General features: G+C 43.1%; 1 protein-coding gene across 11 annotated transcripts in view; it reads left to right on the top strand.

Moving 5' to 3' along the window:
• LOC122993522 (zinc finger protein 521-like) overlaps window positions 1-21,380 on the top strand; it is a 90,401-nt gene that overhangs the window by 50,488 nt on the left and 18,533 nt on the right. For all 11 annotated transcript variants that reach the window (XM_044367753.1, XM_044367751.1, XM_044367752.1 and 8 more), the window contains one exon: window positions 21,241-21,372. In XM_044367753.1, the coding sequence (XP_044223688.1) occupies window positions 21,241-21,372 (132 nt within the window). The remainder of the gene's footprint in view (window positions 1-21,240; window positions 21,373-21,380) is intronic.

Raw genomic sequence — 21,380 nt, 5'->3', positions numbered from 1 at the left:
CTGCATGCATCATAGGTTATAATATTAAATGGTGTTTCCTGTAACAGCATTATATCCACTACAGTAGGTGCTTGTATATTATAGAATGGAAACAAAATACTATATTTGGCTGTAAGAATTGTAGCTTAAGATACTTCAAGTACAAAAGCTCTTGACGCACATGTTTTATGGTATTTTGTTGGGTCTTTCTTTCTTCTTTCTTTCTTTCTTTTCTTTTCTTTGAGCAAAAAACACAGTGATATAAATACACGTGACAGTCATTAGAGTTAAAACGGTCACACTTCCACTCTTTTCATATGTCTTGTTCCATTTCCAGCATGACAGTGGAGTGTGAACACTGAAGCGACATGGCCTCTTTGTCTCTCCATTTGTCCCACCACTGCCTAGAGACATAAACCTTAAGCCACTCACTCTCTGATTAATCTTTAACATTTATAATTACTAATTAAGTTAGTAAGAGACTTTTAATGTAGTCCTCCTTCAATGGGGAGCAGAGAGGACAACAGATCATTAGCTTCAATAATGAACGTGGATGAGACAGATAATGGCCTATGATAGGTGAATACTGACAGTTATATTAAATGAGGCGAGTATATGGGAAATGCAGTACGAGAGTAACACTTCATGGATTCAAAGGCACAGGGAAACAAGGTGCTGAAGTATTCCGGCAACTCCAGAGAGGCCTTTAAGCATTAGGGAATTCATCTTAGAGTTTGTACTAATTAAAACATATATGTGATACAGTGAGGTCTATACATGTACACAATGTACATCTGCAGTGTTAATTGCGCCAACCCCAGTTTCAAGAACAGCTTTTATTTATTCATTCACACTGGTTTCATTGAGTTTTTTGTGTCCCTAACGTCTTTGGTGTATCTCATTATCACATTATTACATTAGTGTCTGCATTATCCTGGTGGCTGTAAGTTGCTGCCCATTAAAAGAGTCATTTCATCTCAGTTTTTTTATCTTAACGACGATGCTACTCTGGCACATTCCGTGAGCCTTCCCACTTTGGGGAAGGTGCTTATGCCATAATGATTATTATCATTAAGAAGATATTAATGTGCTTAGTGTTTGCGACCCAGCTGCTCATCATGGTCTGAGCTCCCTGCCGGGGAGGGAAGAGAGCTTCTGCCAAAACGGACAGTGCACGTAGGCCACCGCCCACCTGTCCAGAGGTTTGAGGGTCAGTGGAGGTCACAACTACCTACCTCCCTGCCCTCTGCTGAACTGGAGGAGGGAGGGCTCGGAACAGAAAATTGGAAGAGATGAATTGTGATGTGTGTTGTAGAAGTAAGTTAAAAAGCGCTTCTGAATGAACTAAAGCGTAATGAATTCAAGTGATTTTTAAAACTCAACCCAGATGGTAAGGATCTTCTTCTTACACAATATCAACATACATATTAATTATAGTTATGTTACTCTGGTGTGAAGGGAAATGTATGTTTTCCCTGTAGAGATTCATGCTGCATAATTAGTCATTGAATTTCAATGTTGCTGTTATTTCAGGCTATTTCAGCAACAGAATCCTAGATTTTTCTTATTTTTATTTTTTGCATTAAATCAGAGTTTTGCAAATCATTTGTTTAGTTTTCTTAATCGTTTTAGTCAAAAAGATTTATACAAAATCTTACCTTTTTTTTGTATTTTAGCAGAGGTACAGTGAGCGGAAACTGTTTAATGACTCCTGCTGTGAAGCTCCATACACCCACAGATAGACAGTATTGGGCTAAAGGCAGCCTGGCTCATCGTCCTCCAGTCTCTCAGTTTCAAATTGCCGCTTCATTAGTGCTTGGAAAAGAAACCCATGGTTACATTTAATCAAACGAATCGGTATGGCAGACCCACATAATCAATCACAATCCTTATCCAATATGCTACATTCTGTAACTACCAAGCTGGCTTGGAGAAAAGTCAATTATGGCCCCTCTCTCTGCTCCTCTCCCGGTGTTGCTGTGATATTATACTGTTGCTGCAGTTGTTTTCATTATGCAAACATGGACTGTGTGCATCTCAAATGTACAGCCTTTTTCCTATTCATAGGGATATTTCCTGTTTTTCTGTTTTATACTGCTAGTTCTTATATGATACATGGACTGGGGGGTTGTTGGGGAGTGTGATGTGCCATATCAGGAATAATCAAATTAACTATTAATGATTTTTGCTCTCAAACTAACACTTGTGTTACACAGTGGGCTGCAGCCAGTGATGTTCATATTTCATATGTTTCGTGTCCATATGGATCTGTTCTCACTGTCTTTCTCTGTATAAAATTGTTTACCATTTGTTTCTATAGACGTTCTACTTTCTCACCCCATATCCCCGAATGCATTTATGTGAATGCAAACACACACATACTGCACACACACACACAGATGCACTCACAAATAAACACTGTAAACATGCTCGCGTACTGTACACGCACTCATCACTCAATCCATCAATCCTTTTTTTTTCTCTCTTTTCCTCTTCTTGTGTGTTCTTTCTCCCTACCTTTTCACTTCAGCGCTCAGCCTTCTGCACAATCAACATGCTCCACATAATACACACAGCCAAGGAAACACACACGCACACAGGCACGCACACACAAGGTAGCTAGGTTGGTGGGGGCCACGGCTGCAGCTCTTCTGCGCAGTCCCAGAGTGGCTCCCGGGGCTCGGCTGCCAGTTGTTTGCCAGCGTCTCCGGGTGGAATTCATTCAAATTAAAGCGGTGGAATGAGGCCCGAGTCCCAGAATGCCTCGTCCCTCTCCTTCATCAGCATTCCGCCGATGAGAGTAATTAAAGCAGAAATTAATTCTGCTGTAAGCAGAGGAGCCACAGAATAACTGATATTAGAGGCTGGATGATGAATGCTTGGCATCAAGGGAGGTCTCAGGGGAGGAAGGGGAAATTCACAGATCTCTTTTTCTTTCTTTCTTTCATTCTTTCTTTCTATCTTTCTTTCTGTCTGTCTTTCTTTCATTCTTTCTTTCTTTCTTTCGTTCCTTCTTTCTGTCTTTCTTTCTTTCTTTTCTGTCTTTCTTTCTTTCTCTCTTTCTTTCTTTCCTTTTCTATCGTTTTACTTTTTCATTTCTTTGGTTTGTGTCTCCGTTTCTCCCTTCTACACCATTCTCTCTCTCTCTGTCTGCTTACTACTTGCCTCTTCTCATCTTTTCATTTCTTTCATCCTCCGTAGCAACATTTGTCCTTCCGTGCCGCCTAAAGATTGCCACGGAGCGCTGAAGCCATTGGCTTTAAGCATGACTAAAGACGCTGCCACTAAGCCTCCTCTGCTCAGTAACAATATTTCACATTCTGTCAGCACTGGTGCTCTTATTTTCAGTCAACAGGCATATTAGAGTGAACTCATGCTGCAAATGCTGGTGCTTTGTTGTTTGTCAACAAAAGCCAAAATGGAGAATGCTTCCAGAGACTGAATTCTATTATTTCTATTGTATTCTAATATCAGGGGCATACTATTAAGTGTCACAGGAAAAATAGAACTAAATGTAATTGTTAATCAGAATGTGAGCAACTATAGAAATGCATAATTATTGAATCTGGCTATGTATATAGAGTAGCTTGGAACTAAACACAACGTGTTATTTTCAAGTCAAACTGCCTTTTTTTCTCAGGCATAGTTTGAGACTGAACCTTCAAGCTCTCCAGATGATGTGATATTCTACCCAGGATGATTCAATGATCCCCCACGTCCCCTGACACTTTATTTTTGGAATAGCACATCTTTAGCAAGAGCAGTCACAAGACTGAAAGACAAACAACTGAACTCATGAAACACTAAGGCTGGATGAGGCTGTCAGTGAGACTGTTTTCCTCTCTTAGAATCAAATGGAATTGAACAAAGGTTAGCTCTTTGGGGCTTTATGGTAATATGATATACGATGCTGCCATGGAATTTGCCAATGCATGTCTTAGCACTGCACTGTCTGACTCCAAGGAAGGAGTGAATCGTAATTATGCTGACCTCTGCTCCTCCCTCTCTTATTTTGCCCTCTGGGTAAAATGCCTAAGGAGGTAATAAACAATAGATAGATTTGTCTTGTTTGTATTTCAGCTGCCGCTCTCTTAATGACACACGAGATTGGTCTCTATTTTGAAAATAATGCTGTATTGCATTTTTAATTGGTTTGTGCTAAAGTATTATCTCAATCAGATGTAAATGAATGGAAGTTCAACCTGAGTTACTGACTGTTATTAAGAATTTAGAAGGCTGGCTTGGAGTTGGAGAAACAGAGTGAATTATTAGAAACCATAAAGGGACCAAATGCTGAGGAGATGCAAACTGGAGCTTTCAGAGGCAAGACAGGGTAAAATCAACCACAGACCTGTTGATGAGGCCAGGTTGAGAGGCTGAAAAGCTGGAGGGAAGATTTCACTGACATTGCCCAATAATGCTAAGTCTCGCGAGAACAGACAGACTGCTGTTTACAAGGGGATTTGTTTTTTCTCTACACATACAGTAACATGCCACGCAGATTCACCAGAAGGACTCACCATACCTGTAAAGTTTATTAATTTCACTATATGTATAAATATATATCCAAAAGGCAATATATATATATATATATATATATATATATATATATATATATATATATATGGGATTTGCTACATGAGATTCATCAGCAGGAAATGCTTAAAAAACATTAAATCTTGCCTTTTAAAACGAAGTAGGTTTGTCAATACAAGTATCCTTAGCAGTAATAGTGCCTTCATGCTAGTATTCAAAATGGGAGAAAGAATATGAGAGACATTTAATTTAGCAGTGAAACTTCAAATCTGCAGTGGGTAAACACAATATTTTTCCACTCTCAATCTTCCATGTCATTTGACTGTTTCTGTTTTCACAGCCTCCTATTTTTTATTCCCTCTTTTGGAAAGATGATATGAAGCAGAAATAGTAATCATACAGTAAAGACATTTCCTCTCAATTATTTAGCAATGGTGTCTTTTTATAGACAGAAGGTTTACCTATGGACCTTACTAAAAGCTTGGTACTTAGCAGCAGTTTTCAGAGTGTATCTCTACACTGGATCATATTGCTTTAGTGGATGATATTTCTCTCTATCACTCCGAATGGTGATGCCGTTATGAGCAGTGAGGGCATGTCTTGATGTCTGCCATCCTGGAAATGACGGTAGCATTGTTTGTTTGTCTGCTTTGTTCCATACACCAATAAAAATACACTCAAAATGAAACCTTGGTGTAACGATGACCTTAAACACAATGACACTCTTTCCCATAACATTGTCCTGTCCAATAGTCCAGAACTCCCCTAAGAGGCCTTACAGCAAGTCTAGGAGGAACCAAATGAGAGAGAAATCGATTACTTTCCTCTCTCCACTGTCTCTGCCCTGGCTGAATTACTGAAACAAGATGCTGCACTTAGAGGAGTCTTTTGAGAGGCAGAGGGAGAGAGAGAGGTGGGGGAGAGAGAAACACTTTTAGGGACATGGGTGCCATTTAGACTAGGACCATCTTCTCACAGAAAGCCACTAAAAGCAGTGAATGATCCTCTTCCTGTCCCTGACTGGGAGGCGGTTAGCCTCCTGTGGTTAAGTGAATACAGAACATCCACTCAGGTTTGAGGTCAAAGCAAGATCATTAAAAAGAATATTAATTTCTGAAGTCCAAGAATGGCATTCATACACATCATTTCATAGCTGTATCAAATCACCTAAAACTCTAGCTAAACATAGCACAGTTACAGTATGGTGTCCAAAAGCGTGAGACTGAGCCACATGGACACTATCTGATGTTGTTTTCAGACTTCCTAATGTAAAATGGGTGTTGTTTAACATCCACACCAGGTTTTATTGTCTGAACTATGAAGATGAAAATGAATCCCGTTCGTTTGGTAGACAGAATGTGGTGCTTAAGGGACCCAATCCCTGTAAGTGCCATTAAGTGGAAATTGCCGTTCACATATTCCAGTGGTTTGATTAATTACACTCTCTCATGTGCTTTCATAAAGGCCCAATGAAATATGGGGAGCAAATTGCATTGTGTTCCTGTATCCTGTTATGTAAAAGCAGTTTAATTATTGACACATGTTTTGCCACCTGGCAGGGGAAAGGATGGTTGGACATGAATAGAAATCATACAATAGATATTATGGACGGGTAGGGCTAGCACTTGAGATGCCATGTGTTTCTGTATCTGTGACTCATTTATGTCCCACATTAGGTTCTCCTGCTGAATCAGAGCAAAGAGCAGACATGATCAGCTGGATATGTCGCATTTGTAAGGGAAGCCTTTTCAGAAAGTGACTGCACTTTAAAACCTGTTTAACTTTGTGTGGCGGGACTGCTCTTTGAAAGGTCTCTTCTAATAAATATGTAGTTAAGGAGATATTTTGTGAAGGCTGCTCACTCTCTCTGGGGGATTAAAAGATCATTGCTGGTTTTGTGTGATATCTTAAGATAGCTCTTTTTTGATCAGAGTACCGGCTTAGACACTGCTTAGTTACTGACACACTGCTACTTTGAACTCAAGGAAGCAGCGTAAGAAGACAACAAGCAAATGTGCAGTTTAACATAAATTTCTTTATTTCCCTTTTCTTCCCTTTTTCTTTGTTTCTGGACAGTTTTTGCCAAGAGCAGTGCCCTCTACTGCCATGGAGACCAAATAACATCAGTGTGTCAGGGCAGTGCTTCCTTCTGTTGTAGCCAGTAGTACTTAGGCTCCACTCTATTCTGTATTCTACAGTGTATGTGGAGGTATTAGCTCATAAAACCCTCCTACTGTCATATGAACCCGCTGCCGTCCCTGAGCTCTATATGAACAGCAGGGCTCTGATACTTAGTCCCAAGCTGTTCCTGTTTGCCCAAAACGATCAGGCCTGGCCTCGTGCTCTCTACCTGATCTAGTTGACTGGGCTGTGTAAGTTAGGTAGGCAGTCCCTGTCTCCTTCCCCCTCCTCCCTCCCAATATGCACTTGGACCCGAGCTCAGGCTGCACCTTTTGTGTTCCACAGGGATAGGGGGGCCAGATGGAGGAATTTGATTAACCAGCAGTGGAGGACCAAATGTTCAATTGGATACAGAACCAGTTGGAAGGCGGGAGGGAGCGAGGGATGAGGCGGGGTAGAGGGAGAAATCTAAAATGGCTGGTCATGTGCGCCGGCCAACACTTTCCAAAGGGGAGCCCAAACAGACACTGAGGTGTAGTAATGCAGAAGCCCTTTTCCAAGTACCAGCTGGGCCTTTTAGGAGCCTCTATCCCCATAGCAGACACTCGGCAGCCTCCGAGCAGCTTGACTTTACCATATGTGGAACTTTTTTATGCTCCACCTGGTTTCCCCAGGGGACCTGTGCCGCTGGGACGCCGGAGGCAGGTGAATTGCTCTTAATGCAAGGCACTGAATCACTGGGCCAACAACATGAGGGAAGTGCCTAGGGAGAGGAAATGGATCTGCAGAAAGACTGGCGCGGACTGGCGCGACCTTGGAGCTAGTGCCCGCTGCGGAGCAGAAAACGAGGCCGCGTGACGTGTCATTGTGCCTCCACTTACCACACACCTCTACTTTAATAATATCTACACTTGTGTTTCTTATATGACATTGTGCATCATTTTACAAAGGGCTTTTTAAAAAATGGAACTTAATCCATTTGTAAGCTATGTCTCTCTCAGCAGTAATTTGGAGCCTCTGTGCCACTACCAGAGTTTCTTTATGTTGTTCCCATTTCACTTTTAGCAGTTTCCTTCTATAGTAGCTGTTTCATATAATAATCCATTGATAAAGATTTGACAGTGTAGGTTCAGTAAATGCAGTATGACCATATTCTGCTACACAGCATTTTTGTCGCAATCAAATATTTGCATTTTTTATGCATATTTCCATTGTTATTTAGAAACATCAGCTGTTGTAACTCTCATTGGAGATTGTTTTTTTTTTAATGTAGCTTGAGAGTTTGGACCATCAGGACAGGTAGGTCAGATGAGGGAAATTTTGGCCTGGACAGTGGGGGTGTGGTCACTCTCCTGCCTGCACCTGTCTCACTAAGTCTGTGGCACAAAGCCAGAGGTCAGGGGTCACCACAGGGGGCTGTCAAGGTCAAAGGTTTATCACTCTCTGAGGGAGCCTGGAGCCATCACTCAGACCCTACAGTACACACAATCTGCCCAGTTCAGTTTTTTTTCTTCCCCCACTTTTTCTAATCCTTCCAAATGGCTCAGGCAAAACTCCTGACAGCAGCAAGAGAAACAAACTGTGAGGTGTGGAGCTCTAAGCCATCAGCTGGAGATTTCACTTTGAAAAGATTCCCTTTTACTCACTGCCCTTTCCACCAATCAGAGGGCTCGCCAGAGTCCAGGCACCCAGAGCAGCTGCCCTCTGACCCTGCCAGTGGTTGTTGGTTTATTTTGTTTGGGCATTTTAGAGAGGATGGGGCTGCTTTCGACAGGTCAGGCAGCAGGACTTGGATGAGGTCTTTAGCAAAGACAGCCAGAGAGGGCGAATTTCACAGCTCGAGAAAAGACTCAAGCTACTCTGAGCTTGTGTTGCAGTTCCACTTATTGCACTCATACTGCTGGTGAGATTGTCGTATTCATTGAGACATGTGGAAAATGGTCCATTTTGGGGGGAAAAGAGGGGCCATTCATGCAAAGTCAATTCCATCAAGTAGACAGAAATTCCTCAATACCCCTGTTTATGCAGCTGTGCCCTCCGATCAAATTACACCAACCCTCTTGCAATACCCATACCTCCCTTCTGGCCTTTATGCCACCCCACCCCCCACCCCCCACCACCTCTGAATTTGCCAGGAACCTTGGATGGGTCTCCCACTCACCAGGGAGAGTGAGAGAGGTAAAGAGTCATGAGGGGGCACATAACCCAGAGTTCCACCTACCCGCAGCAGTAATTGGGGCAGAGCCACAGAGCTTCCATGGGTCAGAGGAGGGGCCTGTCATGTGAGGGGCACGGAGGGGCAGGCAAAGGAGGCACATCCCCAGAGAAGAAGTACTAACCGTCATGCTGTAGCACCAACTCTGACAGACCGCAGGGAATGGACCCGCCGCATCGAGCCTGTCAGCTGTTCCAGCAGCGCAGAGCGATCGTGGAGCCCTCCACTGGGACTGTATTACTGAGGGCTTTTCTTCTCTGCCACTGTTTTATTTTTTTGGGTGGGGAGGGCAGAGTTGTGAGTCTGTGTGCGAGAAGGGGTGTTGAGGGGTATAATTGAGAGCACAGAGGGAGCTTCGTCTCTCCATCTTATGATTTGGAGGTGAAGACAAGCGCCCTCGGGGGCCCCCTGTCAGAGCTTTTGGGCGCGCTCAGTGCAGACTTCAATAAAAACACACAAAAAGAATTCCCCCACAAGGGCGCCTGGCTGAATTGCTGACGCCAATGTAAAAGATTCCGTTTTCTGTGAATCATTTAGTACGCGACCCTGAGCACTCTACACAACGTGACAATAACAGGAAACCCCCCTCTGTCCCCCTTATCGTGAAAAAATGAGAATTGCAACAAACCCAGAGAATGCCAAGTTATTTTTTTCATACATACTATTTCACACATCGATCACCCTGTGCCACTCCTCCATTTTCCTCTTCCCCTCCCAACTCTCACTCCTCTTTTCTTTTCTCCTCTCACTGTAATCCTGTCATGACAAATGTCAAACACAGTCAGTTAGGAGAGTGTTTTTTCTTTTTGCTAACCAAGAGCTTGCCAAGTCGAATGTGCGCTGGGACAAGACTGCTGCGGAAGCATCACATTGGAGCATCGGCATCAGATATTTCTGTGAAAGTAACAGAAATGTTTGAAGGTGTTGTCACAAGCTCACAGGTTCCTGCTGTTTGTGTGCACCAGAGGGAAATGGCGCCATCTCAGCCCTTTTGTCTCTTCCCTCCCTATTGTTGTTTTTAAACTTATTTCTCTGTTTAGTTGTTATCACTTTTATTGTGGTTAAGAATCTCAGCATGGCTGTTTTTTGTGGGTTTTGACAGAGGGGGTCGGTGTTGTAGTCAGAGTTAAAATTAGAGGAGTTGCTTTTCTGTGTGACTTGGAGACATGTCATCTTCTAGAAGCGGTGGGGAGTCTGTCAGTCACAGCCATGGTGTGTTTTAATCATCTCTGTCCCACTTGGAGAAGCGCTGACGGTTAGAGTGAGGGTTCCCTCCCCTGGACAATACCAGTATGCTAGAATCTCATACACTCTGATGTCAGACGTAGCAACCAGTTAAGAAATATGAGACGTTTCTTCCTCAAGTTAATCCTGCTTATTCAATGGGGGAATCAAGCAATGTCTGGTGAATTTGAAGACATATCACAAGTGTGTTTGAAGGTTTTTGTGATCTTTCAAAAGATATGACAGCTGGAAGAAGATTGGCAACAAAATAGCAGGAGTTTGTCATAAGAGAATGGAGCTGATAGAATAATCAAAACCCACGACATCTTAGAAGCTTAATGAGCGAGGGCTCCCCCCAAGCGAGCAATAATAATAGTGTTTTGTAATTCTATAGCCCTTTTAATAATACTCCAAGGAATTTTAAATAGACATTTCTTTGTAAAACAAAGTAGGTTAGATGACAAATTATATTTTCCATAATGTAGCAGTGATGACAGGAAGTGTGTCTTTACAGTATGTTGCTGAGAGAGAATGTACATCCTAAAAGCTAGGAAACTGTGATGCAGAATCAGGTTCCAGATTCCTTTAACCAGAATTGCCCACTACACTACACCCATCCGGCTCACTCTCCTTTAACCCCAGCCCCCGTCTGAGCATTCTCCCTGCAGACCTCTCCAGAGATATGGCCTCTCATTTCTGAGAGCATCCTTTGACAGTCTTAATGGACAAGTAGTCTCTCTACAAGGCCAGGAGAGCTCTCGCTGAAAATACCACTCTGGGCATGTCTGGGATAAATACTGTTTTCTCCTCTCTCATCTCAGGCCCATCTAAGGTTGTGTTTATGGGCAGAAATTAAACGGAGCCGTCAAACAGCAGAGAGCGTGGAAGAGAATGGAGGAGAGGGAGGGGGAGGAGAGGAGAGGAGAGGAGAGGAGAGGAGAGGAGAGGAGAGGAGAGGAGAGGAGAGGAGATGAGAGCCTTTTTAAAGAAGAAAATTCATTTTTTACACATTATAATGCTGACAAATAAACTAAAAAAAAATCACAATTGTCTAATAGTAAAAAAAAAATAATACAAATATATGTAAAAGTTGTGAAATACCAATTCTAATAATAATATCCCTTCTAATTGCAGCTGGAGTTTGGAGATTTACATTTTGTGCCTTTAATGTTCACCAGAGTGACGTACGGCACTAATTTGAGCTTTAAACAGAAGTGCTTAGAAAAATATTCCTACAAGCCCCCAAGCAATTAGTCCAGCTGCCTGGCTTTGTCCACCTACCCATTGTGTTCTTTGTAAAAACCATTCTCTTATACCTCCACTTACTCCATCCTTTGAGACGCCATTGGAAAACCAGGGCTCTGAGTTGAACCCACAGTTGGTTTAAGTGTAATGAAATGTATGTCATGTCTCTGGCTCTCTCCCTCTGGCTTCCCCTCACCCCTGGCCCCCTGAAAGCACTGCCTTTGACAGGAAGGCCTCTGTGGCTTCTTCTGCAGTGATCTTTAGCCCCTTCAGGTCCCATTGACTATTTCAGGACGTCCCTGCGATTTGAGGGTGGACTCAACCGTTCACGCATGCTTCAGAGCATCGGCTGAGGAGAAAAATAGACAGATAGATGGAGTGGAAGCCTCGGACAGCTAAACCAGCCCTCTGGGAAATCCTACCCTGATGCCTTGCCGCATATAAAAAAAACAGATAGCCTCCACTCTAATGTATTTAATGTTTTACAGTATGCTTATTGAAAAACATCAAGTTGGCAATGCTTATCATACAGACTGCGGACCTAGCTATGTGCTCATTTGCTCAGCGGTTTACACTGTTTTTCTCTCATGTGGGCTCTGTCCTACATCGTACACATAATAGAAACTATGGCAACAGAAATCAGGTGTAGTTTCTGCAAAAGGACCCAAGCTGAGCCATTCCAGATGATGCACATTTGAATTTGAACATATATTGACTCAGTTCCTAGTATCTGTTTATTTATCATATTCAATCTTTATGCAGATGAGGGCGAACAGATCATGCATGGAACACTTACCTCGCATCTGTATGTGTGTATGTTTACGAAGCTGCGTATGTGATTTACCGGAAGCTTTTGTGAATGTGTGACTGTGCGTATGCGTGTTTGTTCCCACATGCACATCTGTGCTTGGATGTGTGTCTGTGCATGGATATTGGAGCTTGGAGAGAGTGTGCATGTCCACTATATTAGACAGAACATGCGAGGGGTGCCTCAGCATGTGTGTACTGCTGTCTGTTCAGAGCTCTCGGCGCCAGCAGGGTGCGCCATTCCAATTTACCCATCAGCCACAGAGGTAGGGGGTAAAAGCGCGGGGCATCACTGTCGGAGATTTCACATTCGAGGGACGAGATTACCAGTCAGGGGACCCCTGTGTGGAGGTGATGAGGGAGGGAGACTGCAGGGGCACAGTGTGGGGGAGTTGGGACTGTTGGGGGACAGGGGAGTGGTGAGATGGGGGAGGGAAGCACGACTCAACACCACCCTGGAATCCTTGTGCTCTCTGTTTTCTGGGGAGCATAGCTGCCAAACTGCACATCTGTTTGACACCAGGCGCTGTGGTATGGCAGCCAGGGGCTGTCTGTCCTGATTCACATCTCTTCGCTCTCTAGTTTGTTCTAAGGATCTGGACAACAGTGTGTAGGTCTTGCAAAAAGAGAAAAAGAAAAAACAAGGATTATACCTTTCATGTGAGCAAATTCATCCTTCTATCTCTTGTTTTCTCAGTCTACCTACTGTGATCACATGCACAGGGAAGATTTGTGTATGCTAAAGTACTAGAACATAATCATGGCATTGTAAAACCATCTTGAATAGTTACCTCAGACCCAGAGACCCAGCCTGCTGTCGGCCGTGCTCACTCAGCCTGTGTTTGAGTGTCAGCCAAGTCAGCTATGGCTGCTCCAGAGGCCCTGAAGCCTGTTGGGGAGACGGGACATTCCAAACAGCATAACTCATTCTTTACACCCTCTCTGCTGCCATTAGTTAATTATATGCAGGTGTTTTCCTTTCTCAGGTTTTTTCTGTAGATCTAATAAAAATGTAACCATAAGTACATAAAGCCAGATAGACGGAGTAAAGGAAGGGGGAAACATTGTGGAGGAAGTGGCTAAATGTGCTGTGTGAAGCAAATTATTGCCCCCATGTAGATTCATCAGTTCTCCCTGCTGGATTAAGGAAGGGCCTTTCTAATGAAGTTCGCCCCGTCAAAATGAAGGGACTAATTCTGATTTAGCTGAGGTAATGAACTTCCCCTCTCCTAGTGAGAGCAGTACCATGGGGTGAGGAGAAAGGGGTGGTTGTGCGGGGGGGGAGGGGGGGGGGGGGGTGCAAGGGAGAGTGGCTGCAAGAGAGAGAGGGAGGCAGGACGAAGACGAGACAGGAGAGAGACACGGAGCGAGGACAGTGAGATAGAAGGGAGAGAGGAAGCTAGGTAGAGAATGAGAAAAAAATTATGCAAAACGCCTGTCTCGTATTTGCTGAGATGTATTAAATTTCCAGTGCGGGTGCCTGTGTTATATAAAATTATGCTAATGTCTTGTGGCCCGCTGCGAATGGCGGCTTGCTGGTCCTGAGCATGCGTGGCTGGCCGCTACACGGAGCGCACTCAGTGGGACTCAGCTTTTCTATTAAGGAAAACCTCTAGACACCTGATGATGAATTCTCTCTCACCAAATGTTCCCCTTTTTTGTGTCGAAAATATGAGCGCTTTTCTAAATGACTTTGGAGAGCCCGGCGTGGCGCTCAGCGGCCTGCGTCGAGCAGGGGGGAAGGGGGTATAAGGGGGGGTCCCTCTGCAGCAGGCTAAGGGAGTCAATTAAGGCAAGCACTGATAATTATAAGCCGGCAGAACGCAGGGGCTGGCTAATTGTACAGTGTTCCATGCCGTGAGCCCAGCCAAGGGGCCTTTCCACAACGCTCTCTTTCCCTGCTCCTTTGTGTGGACCACAGACCCCATAGAGCCACATACCTCAGCCTGACAATGCCACAGTGAGGCTAGCGAAGAAAGCCAGGCATGTGCCCGTAATTAACTTTTTACATTCAGGCCACTCACTCTTTTGAGACCTGAAAGAGAGATTCTGGTTAGATTCACACCTCAAATTTTCTCCCCTATTTGCTTGCCAGAAAGTTTTCCTTTACCCATTTAACCGTTTCTTTGCTTGTTTATAATTTTTTCTTTCACTTTGCACAGTAACTTTCACAGAGCACAAGAGTCTTAGAAAGTCAGGGCGTCACTTGACCTTTATTTCCTTCTAACAAGAAAAAGCCCAGCAGTTTAGAATAGGCATGTATAGAGTAAATTAGAGCATTTCAGTGCAGAATGGTGTTTGTGTGGCTGCAGGGGGTCCGGCGCTCCCATGCAATCCATCTCACCAGCTTGCACTGTTTGTCCCCAATGGACCTCCATACCTGCCTGCAGCTGCAGTGCCTACACATCATTCGTTAACAAGTATTCGGCTCTTGCCTTTGTTGTGGATTTCTCCCTTCTCTTTTTTTTCTTTTCTTCTACCTCTGTGACCTACACACTGTTCATTTGACCAAGTTTTAACCATTGTGGGTTCCAGTTGTAAGAATAGCAGGTAATGCGGTCCAGGCAAAACACAAAATGGCAGACAATCCTTCAAAGCGTACAGTAACGCCAAATCCTGCTGAAACACCAGCTTCATCTGGTTTTACCAGCTTGTTTCTTTAGCATGCTGCAGAGTGGCACATTAAATTTAGAGCAGTTTCCAATCTGAAAATACAAATATGCACAAAATCTGAAATATACACAGTCTTTTGTATAAGTAGTGTATAAAGCCCTCCAAAATTTCACACATTTCTCATATCTTGTAATGTTTTGAGTAGGGTTAAATTATCACAATGTCTGTTTTTCTTACTCTTTTACTACAGTGTTTGAGTGACAATGTATACAGTTACTCATTTCAGAATAAAAAAATGCTTGCAGAAAGAGAAATTTTCACATATAAATGTTATTGAATGAAATGTAACAGGCCACAGCAATGTGAACGATTAGAAAAAAATGTGTCTCATTTCATCTTTGATATTATGCTACTGTTAGCTACGTTGTCATAACACAGCTGAGCCATAAAAGCTCATATATGCCCAATGTATTGTATTCATTGAGAAACACAAAGCGCAGCAGGTTCTTTATGAATACCAGGCTCAGTGTAGGAGGTGGCACATGCCTTCTTTTGTCTGAACCTATCATTTATATATCTGGTCTCAGGTCTGCTATTGTAAATTAGTTTAACATAATAATAATAGTGTAGAATAAAGTTTTCTTTTCTCTTATTAACGCTCCAACAATAACTACTGGCTTTAGTTTCTGTATTTTCTGAGGCTTCGGCAAAATAACTCAAGTGGAAATGTCTGTTCAGTGTGTTTATGTTAGAGAGAAGGAGAAATGTCCTTATGTTTTTGTCCCCCATGTTTGGTGAACTCCAAAAGGTGTTCTAGTCGGCTAAACCTTTTGTAACATCCATTCATGCGTTACGCATGTTTATCTCAACACAAAAACCTGTCAGTTTGGGATTTCTACCTCTGGCCCTGTAGCCAGGGGAGCTGTGAGGCGGTTAATGTAGGCGCAAAGAGGCTGATCCTAGCAGGAGCCTAGCCCTGCTCTGATTAGCACCTCCAACGAGCTGCCATGCATCAGAGCTGACATTCTCCCAGAGACATGTTCCCCCAGAATCCTTTGCTCTTGCTGTGCGAGGGCGTCACCACCACTGACATGTCATAGCCAACAATCTCACCTCACCCCTCCTTCTCCCTCTGGAGGTTGGAAAACAGCATCAGGCATTCATCGAACTTGGGACCCTGACATTAGGGCTTCGGTACCTCACTTAGCTTATCTTTCACTTTTCTCTTGCAGACACAGAATATGTCTTTTACATGCCCACTTCCCTACAGGCAAACTGCAGTAAAGCTTCTCCTTTCATGCTGTGGTAGTTTTCCAATCTCTCTGATTTTATTAGCTAGCACTCGACCACATTTCCATCACTGTTCGTGTAATACATTAACTCTTTGATAGAATGGGGTGAATTTTCAAGGTGCCATGATTAAATCTTGTACTTTCATTTCGACATTTTGCACTTGATTCACTCTGTCCTTCTCAAACTGTGGAGACAGGAAATAGATATTAGTAATGTTCCCCCCAGGCGCCAGTTCTCCAATCAGCTTTGGTCCAGCGGGAGTCCATCCCTTTGCGCTCCCACCTACCACCTTCCTACCCCCATCCACAGCATTCTCCAGGCCTTAATGGGCCTTGTAGTACTTCTGAAATTAGTTTGTGAGCAGTGCTTCTACCTCAAGAGAGCACACCACACGGAGGTGGAGTCAATTTGTATTCACCCATAATTCCCTGGGCCTTAATCACTCTGATTTTCCCCCCATTATCTGTTAATGGATAGTTCCTGCGGAGAGAAGAGAGAAGTAAACCCACCTACTGTTTACAGGCCTGAAGCTGTCTACTCTGCTACCATCCACAATCCCATAGTGGGTTGTATATACAGCAGTGAGTCCGCTGAAAACCAAATCTTCTTGGTTTATTAACATAGAACTCCAACATCAGGCGGAATATTATGAGACAGATGGTAGAACGGAAAGCAAACTCTTGCTAAAGGTGAAATTCCTCATAAACATGATCTCTCCGAGCAGGTTTATGGCAAGGTTTGATATTTTCAAAGACTTGGTATTGCATTGACCTATTTGTTTGACTGGACCAACTTTGATTACTACAGTGCTTCCATCTCTAGCTTTCCCCAAAACAGCCCATTGCTGCCTATTAAATATTCTCAATTTGTTCCCCCACTTGTTTACTCATTACTTTCAGCAAAGAAGTGACTTGATTGATGTCCCTTTTATCATTTGTTAGAGTGTGCTGCTCTGGCGACACAAGCAGCGTGGGTCCCCTCTAAGAGTGAGCTTCAGAGAACCATTCACTATGCCCCAGAGAGGAGTGTAAATCGAAGTGTCAGATTTTTCTCTTCCAAAGCCAAATGCTAAAAGTTATCCCCTCCAATTCAAATTGCTTCTCAGCAGAATCGTTTAAATAGAGTAAGGGGCAGCGGTGCTGGGGGGGAGTGGTGGTGTTGGAACGGAATAAGCTGAGGGAGAGTTTTTAATTAAGCAATGCCCTGTTTTGTACTTAACCACACACCATTATCAGAAAGTTAGACTGTCCGTGGTTACTTTAGTCTCCGTCTTTGATGGTTGTGCGCATACACTCCTAAGCAAACTAAGATGTGTCTATCAAATTCACAGACACCTTTACCACTGCCTCAAACTTACAGGATTCAATATGCCGCAACTGTATCGTTGTTACATAAAGATTTTACTAAACTATGCAAGCCAGACCTGCAAGCCCCAGCGTCCCAAACAACCTTCAACAGCACATGAACTTCAGCCTGGATAAAGTAAACAGTGAGGAGAAATAAAGACCATTCTTTTTGAGAGTAGTTTTTCCTCTCTCTCTCTCCTGTCCTCCACATGGGAGAGATATTAGGCGTTTGTGTTTTAAGGAGCTGTGAAATACATAAACCATGAGCCACAGGAACGCGAGGCCCTGTGGATATGCAGATGGGCTTACTTTGCTGGTGTCAGGGATGCTTAGAGGGAGCAGGCACAGGAGCAGTTCTCATCTAAAGGATTTTCTTAGGAGTGCAGAGGGACAGGGTGGTGGCAGCAGAGAACACTCGGGAGACTCGGAAACAGAGAGTGGGAGGGAGAGAGAGAGATGAGGATAGAGAGAGAGAGCTGACAGTCCCCTGTGGCCCTGTAACTATATCCAGAGTCTGCTCAGTGCATAGAGAGGGGTGGGGGCTCACGCAGGGCCATGCTGATTGGGCAGCCCTGGAGTAGGGCTGGGGAAGTGACAGGAAGTGACCTCAGCTCAGTGAGGCAGCTATAGGGGCGAGCGAGCTGACTTCCTCCCTTGGCTCTCACTAAGAAACAGGCTGCCAGCCTGATTCAACCCTTGTTTCACTGCTGAATACAAACCCAGCCCTACACAAGCTGTATTACAGGGGCTAACAGAGCACAATTCAGTCATGATAGACTTGCAGGCAAAGCTCCACTGCTCTTTTCTCTTTCTGTCTGTCTATTTATACATTATCGAATGTAGCACTGTTTCAGATTTGGGTTGTGTATAATGATATGAAAAAGGTGGTGGTACTATATACTGAATATAATTAAAACACACAATATTTTTATAGTCATAAAGGATGAAATATAATCGACATCAACAAAAACATTTTTCTTATTGTCAACAAATCTCATGAAAAGAACCAAAACCAACAATTAATCCTACTAACAAGTATCGCCTGTGTAGCCAATGGCTGAGGTAGCTTACTCCTCTGTGCCGTCCGTAGACTCCCATTGTTGTCCAAAAATGATACACATCAATGAGCCAGGCAGTTGTACTGAGTGACATGCTCCTTCATTGCAATGAACATGAACACTGTAGTTTATTTTGAGTCAATCCCAAATACACCGTGCTAGTGCACCAAATGTGTATTAATCCACAAATGAAAATAGTCCCCAACAAATGCACTTCTTATGCCTCTTGTAGTTATGTTAGCTAAAAACTACGATGCCCAGCTGTTTTAGAAAATTACAAAGCCTTTTTAAAAAATGAAAATATATAATTGTGACCTAATTTTTAAAGGTTTACATCCTCAGTAGGAGTGCACAAGCTTGGGCTGAATGCAACAGACAGGGTAGAGAAGTTGGAAAGTATGAAGAGACAGACTATAACATTGTTGGTCTTTTCATAGGATTTTATTTTCAAACAGAATATATCAAATGATGCCAGCCTTATTCTTTAAATGTGAAAATATACAGTATTCATATCTCCTTGCCATTTTCCCTTGATGCACCTGCTCACAGACATAAACACACACATGCACGCACACAAGGTCAGTCAGGCAGGTGCACAGTTATCTGCATAATGAAGCAGACCAGGTCTCTAAAGGGACAGCGTTGTGCACTAGGGTCAAATAAGGGCTGCGCATATGGCAGAAGAACAGATCTGTGAACCCTGCAGCATGCTTGACCTTAGTGTACACCCTAACACAGATAAGCAAAGTGAATGGTGATCAAAGAGGGCAGTGATCCTCTTGCACGGCTGTGTGGATGCGCTCGTGCCACCCTCCTCCCCCTCTTTCGCTGATGCCTGCTGCTACACATACGCACATGTAGGCTACAGAATATCTCATCTGTCAAATGCATGATTGCAGAACATGCCATCAACTATTTCCTTTTCAAACTACTATGAGCTGCTTTGATCGGCCTCTACCTTTTTCCAGACAGTCATGAGGGAACATAGTCTGTGAGCTTGTGCTGATGCCCAATTTATGGTTTGTTTTTATGCTGTACACACCACCCTATGTGATATACAATGCCATATGTTTATGTTATTGAGAAGAGATTGTAAAAGAACATGTGGTAATATGTTACAGTTAAAAGTTCAATATGTACTGTATAAACTCCCACTATTTCTTTTGGCACTGCCGGATGTGTTTCTCTTCCCTTCTCTTCCTTTTCCTGGAATATCAGGGGTCACTGTGTTGCACTTGTCACTATTGAATCAATCTTTAGGTGAGGAAAGTAAGATACCTGTTTTTCACTCTTATACTGTTCATGAAGTTGCAAGGTCTGCAGCGCATAAAAAAACAACAACAAATTATTCATTTGAGAAAAAGTTGGGTTTTTTATCATTTCAGATATAGTTTGATTTTATTATCACAGTATTTTAAGTTTAGACAGCTTCTGTCCTTTCAAGTGAGCTTTTAGTAATAATAAATCAAACAGAATAATAGAAATTGATGGTGAACAAAAAAAAGAAAAATTTAAAGGTGAGTTTCAGGTGAACTTTTTGCAGTGGAAAGGAACGTTAATCTCAACATTTTAAAAAGGAAAGTTAGTGGTGAGCATGTCCTGACAAAGCAGGACATGCCTTGTCCATAGCAAGTTACTAGTTTATTGTGCAGCAATGTTTTTCAGCAGACTTGTTTTGCCAGATTTGCCTGAAGCACCTTCGATTAACCCTCTACTTGCATCCTCCAGGGCTCAAGCTGGGCACAGCTGGTTAGGTAGATTGTGTATTCGTGCTTCTGGTACCCAGGGCCTATGTGGTGGGCACTGGGCTGTAGGGACCTGGGGATAAACCCTAGATGGGTCCCTGGTGTATCCACCCCACCCCCTTGCAGTAGCTGGCCTAATGTCTGGCTTGGCAGGAATTTGATAGATGGCAGAGTGTATAAGCCCATGGCAGAGTGTATAGGCCTTTTATTGACGCACTGGAGATGGGCAGTTCTCTGGAAGTCTGAGTCAGCAGATCGTTGTGCTGTAAATGAGTGTGCAGGTTCACAGTCTGAACGACATTTATTTAAGCTATCATTGGCCACGGCTGAGGTAGTCTAATGTGGAGATAGACGTGTGGGGAATTCTAATGCCAAGCAGATAAACTGGGAATCTGTCCTGCTCTTGAAACACTGTCGTATCACTGCATTAAAAATGTTGATATGTACAAAGAAGCAGCTTTTGACAGCTTTGACAGTGAGTGCATTTACACTGAAGAACCGATGACATGATTTGATGACATAAAACGAAGGTTTTAGTAATGGGAAGGTTTTGTAATATTATCATTTTTGTCCAAATAACCATTTTTACTTTTTGGAATTTGGACTATTTGACAATTCTGGATTGATTTTGATTCACACCTGCAAAGCACAAATGACTGTTTCCTTCATTTGGACTCCCTTCAAGTGTGTTTTAATTTGCAGACTCTAAAAATAAATAATTTTGCATCTAATTTAATCAAAAAGATGACGCTCACCATGTTCAAAGTGCAATGCCTCGTCTGAGCGATTAGGAACCCGGCTGGTCATCCAATTTATGCCTGATGGGAGCAGATCACACGTTATATTATTTCCTGTCTGAGTCATGAAAATCACAGGTGGATGTATTAGTCAAAAATTTGTTGAATTGAAATTTCACGTAAAAAAAAAAAAAAAGTACATGAAGAGAAAAGAAAAGAAACAAAGCAGAGTGAGCCATTTGCTGGCTCCTTTGCCATTCATGCTCTGCTTATTTTCCCTCTTATGTTTTCTGTGTGTTTTTTGTTGTTTCTTCTCTACAGAGGAAGGATTGAACCATGAATGCAAGCTCTGTAGTCAGTCATTCGACTCACCAGCAAAGCTTCAATGCCACCTGATTGAGCACAGCTTTGAGGGCATGGGCGGAACCTTCAAGTGTCCGGTCTGCTTTACAGGTGTGTAT

Source organism: Thunnus albacares, chromosome 12, assembly GCF_914725855.1.
Source record: "Thunnus albacares chromosome 12, fThuAlb1.1, whole genome shotgun sequence".
Taxonomy (NCBI): Eukaryota; Metazoa; Chordata; class Actinopteri; order Scombriformes; family Scombridae; genus Thunnus; species Thunnus albacares.
Note: the sequence above shows the minus strand (reverse complement) of the source record. Positions and strands in the feature narration are given on the sequence as shown.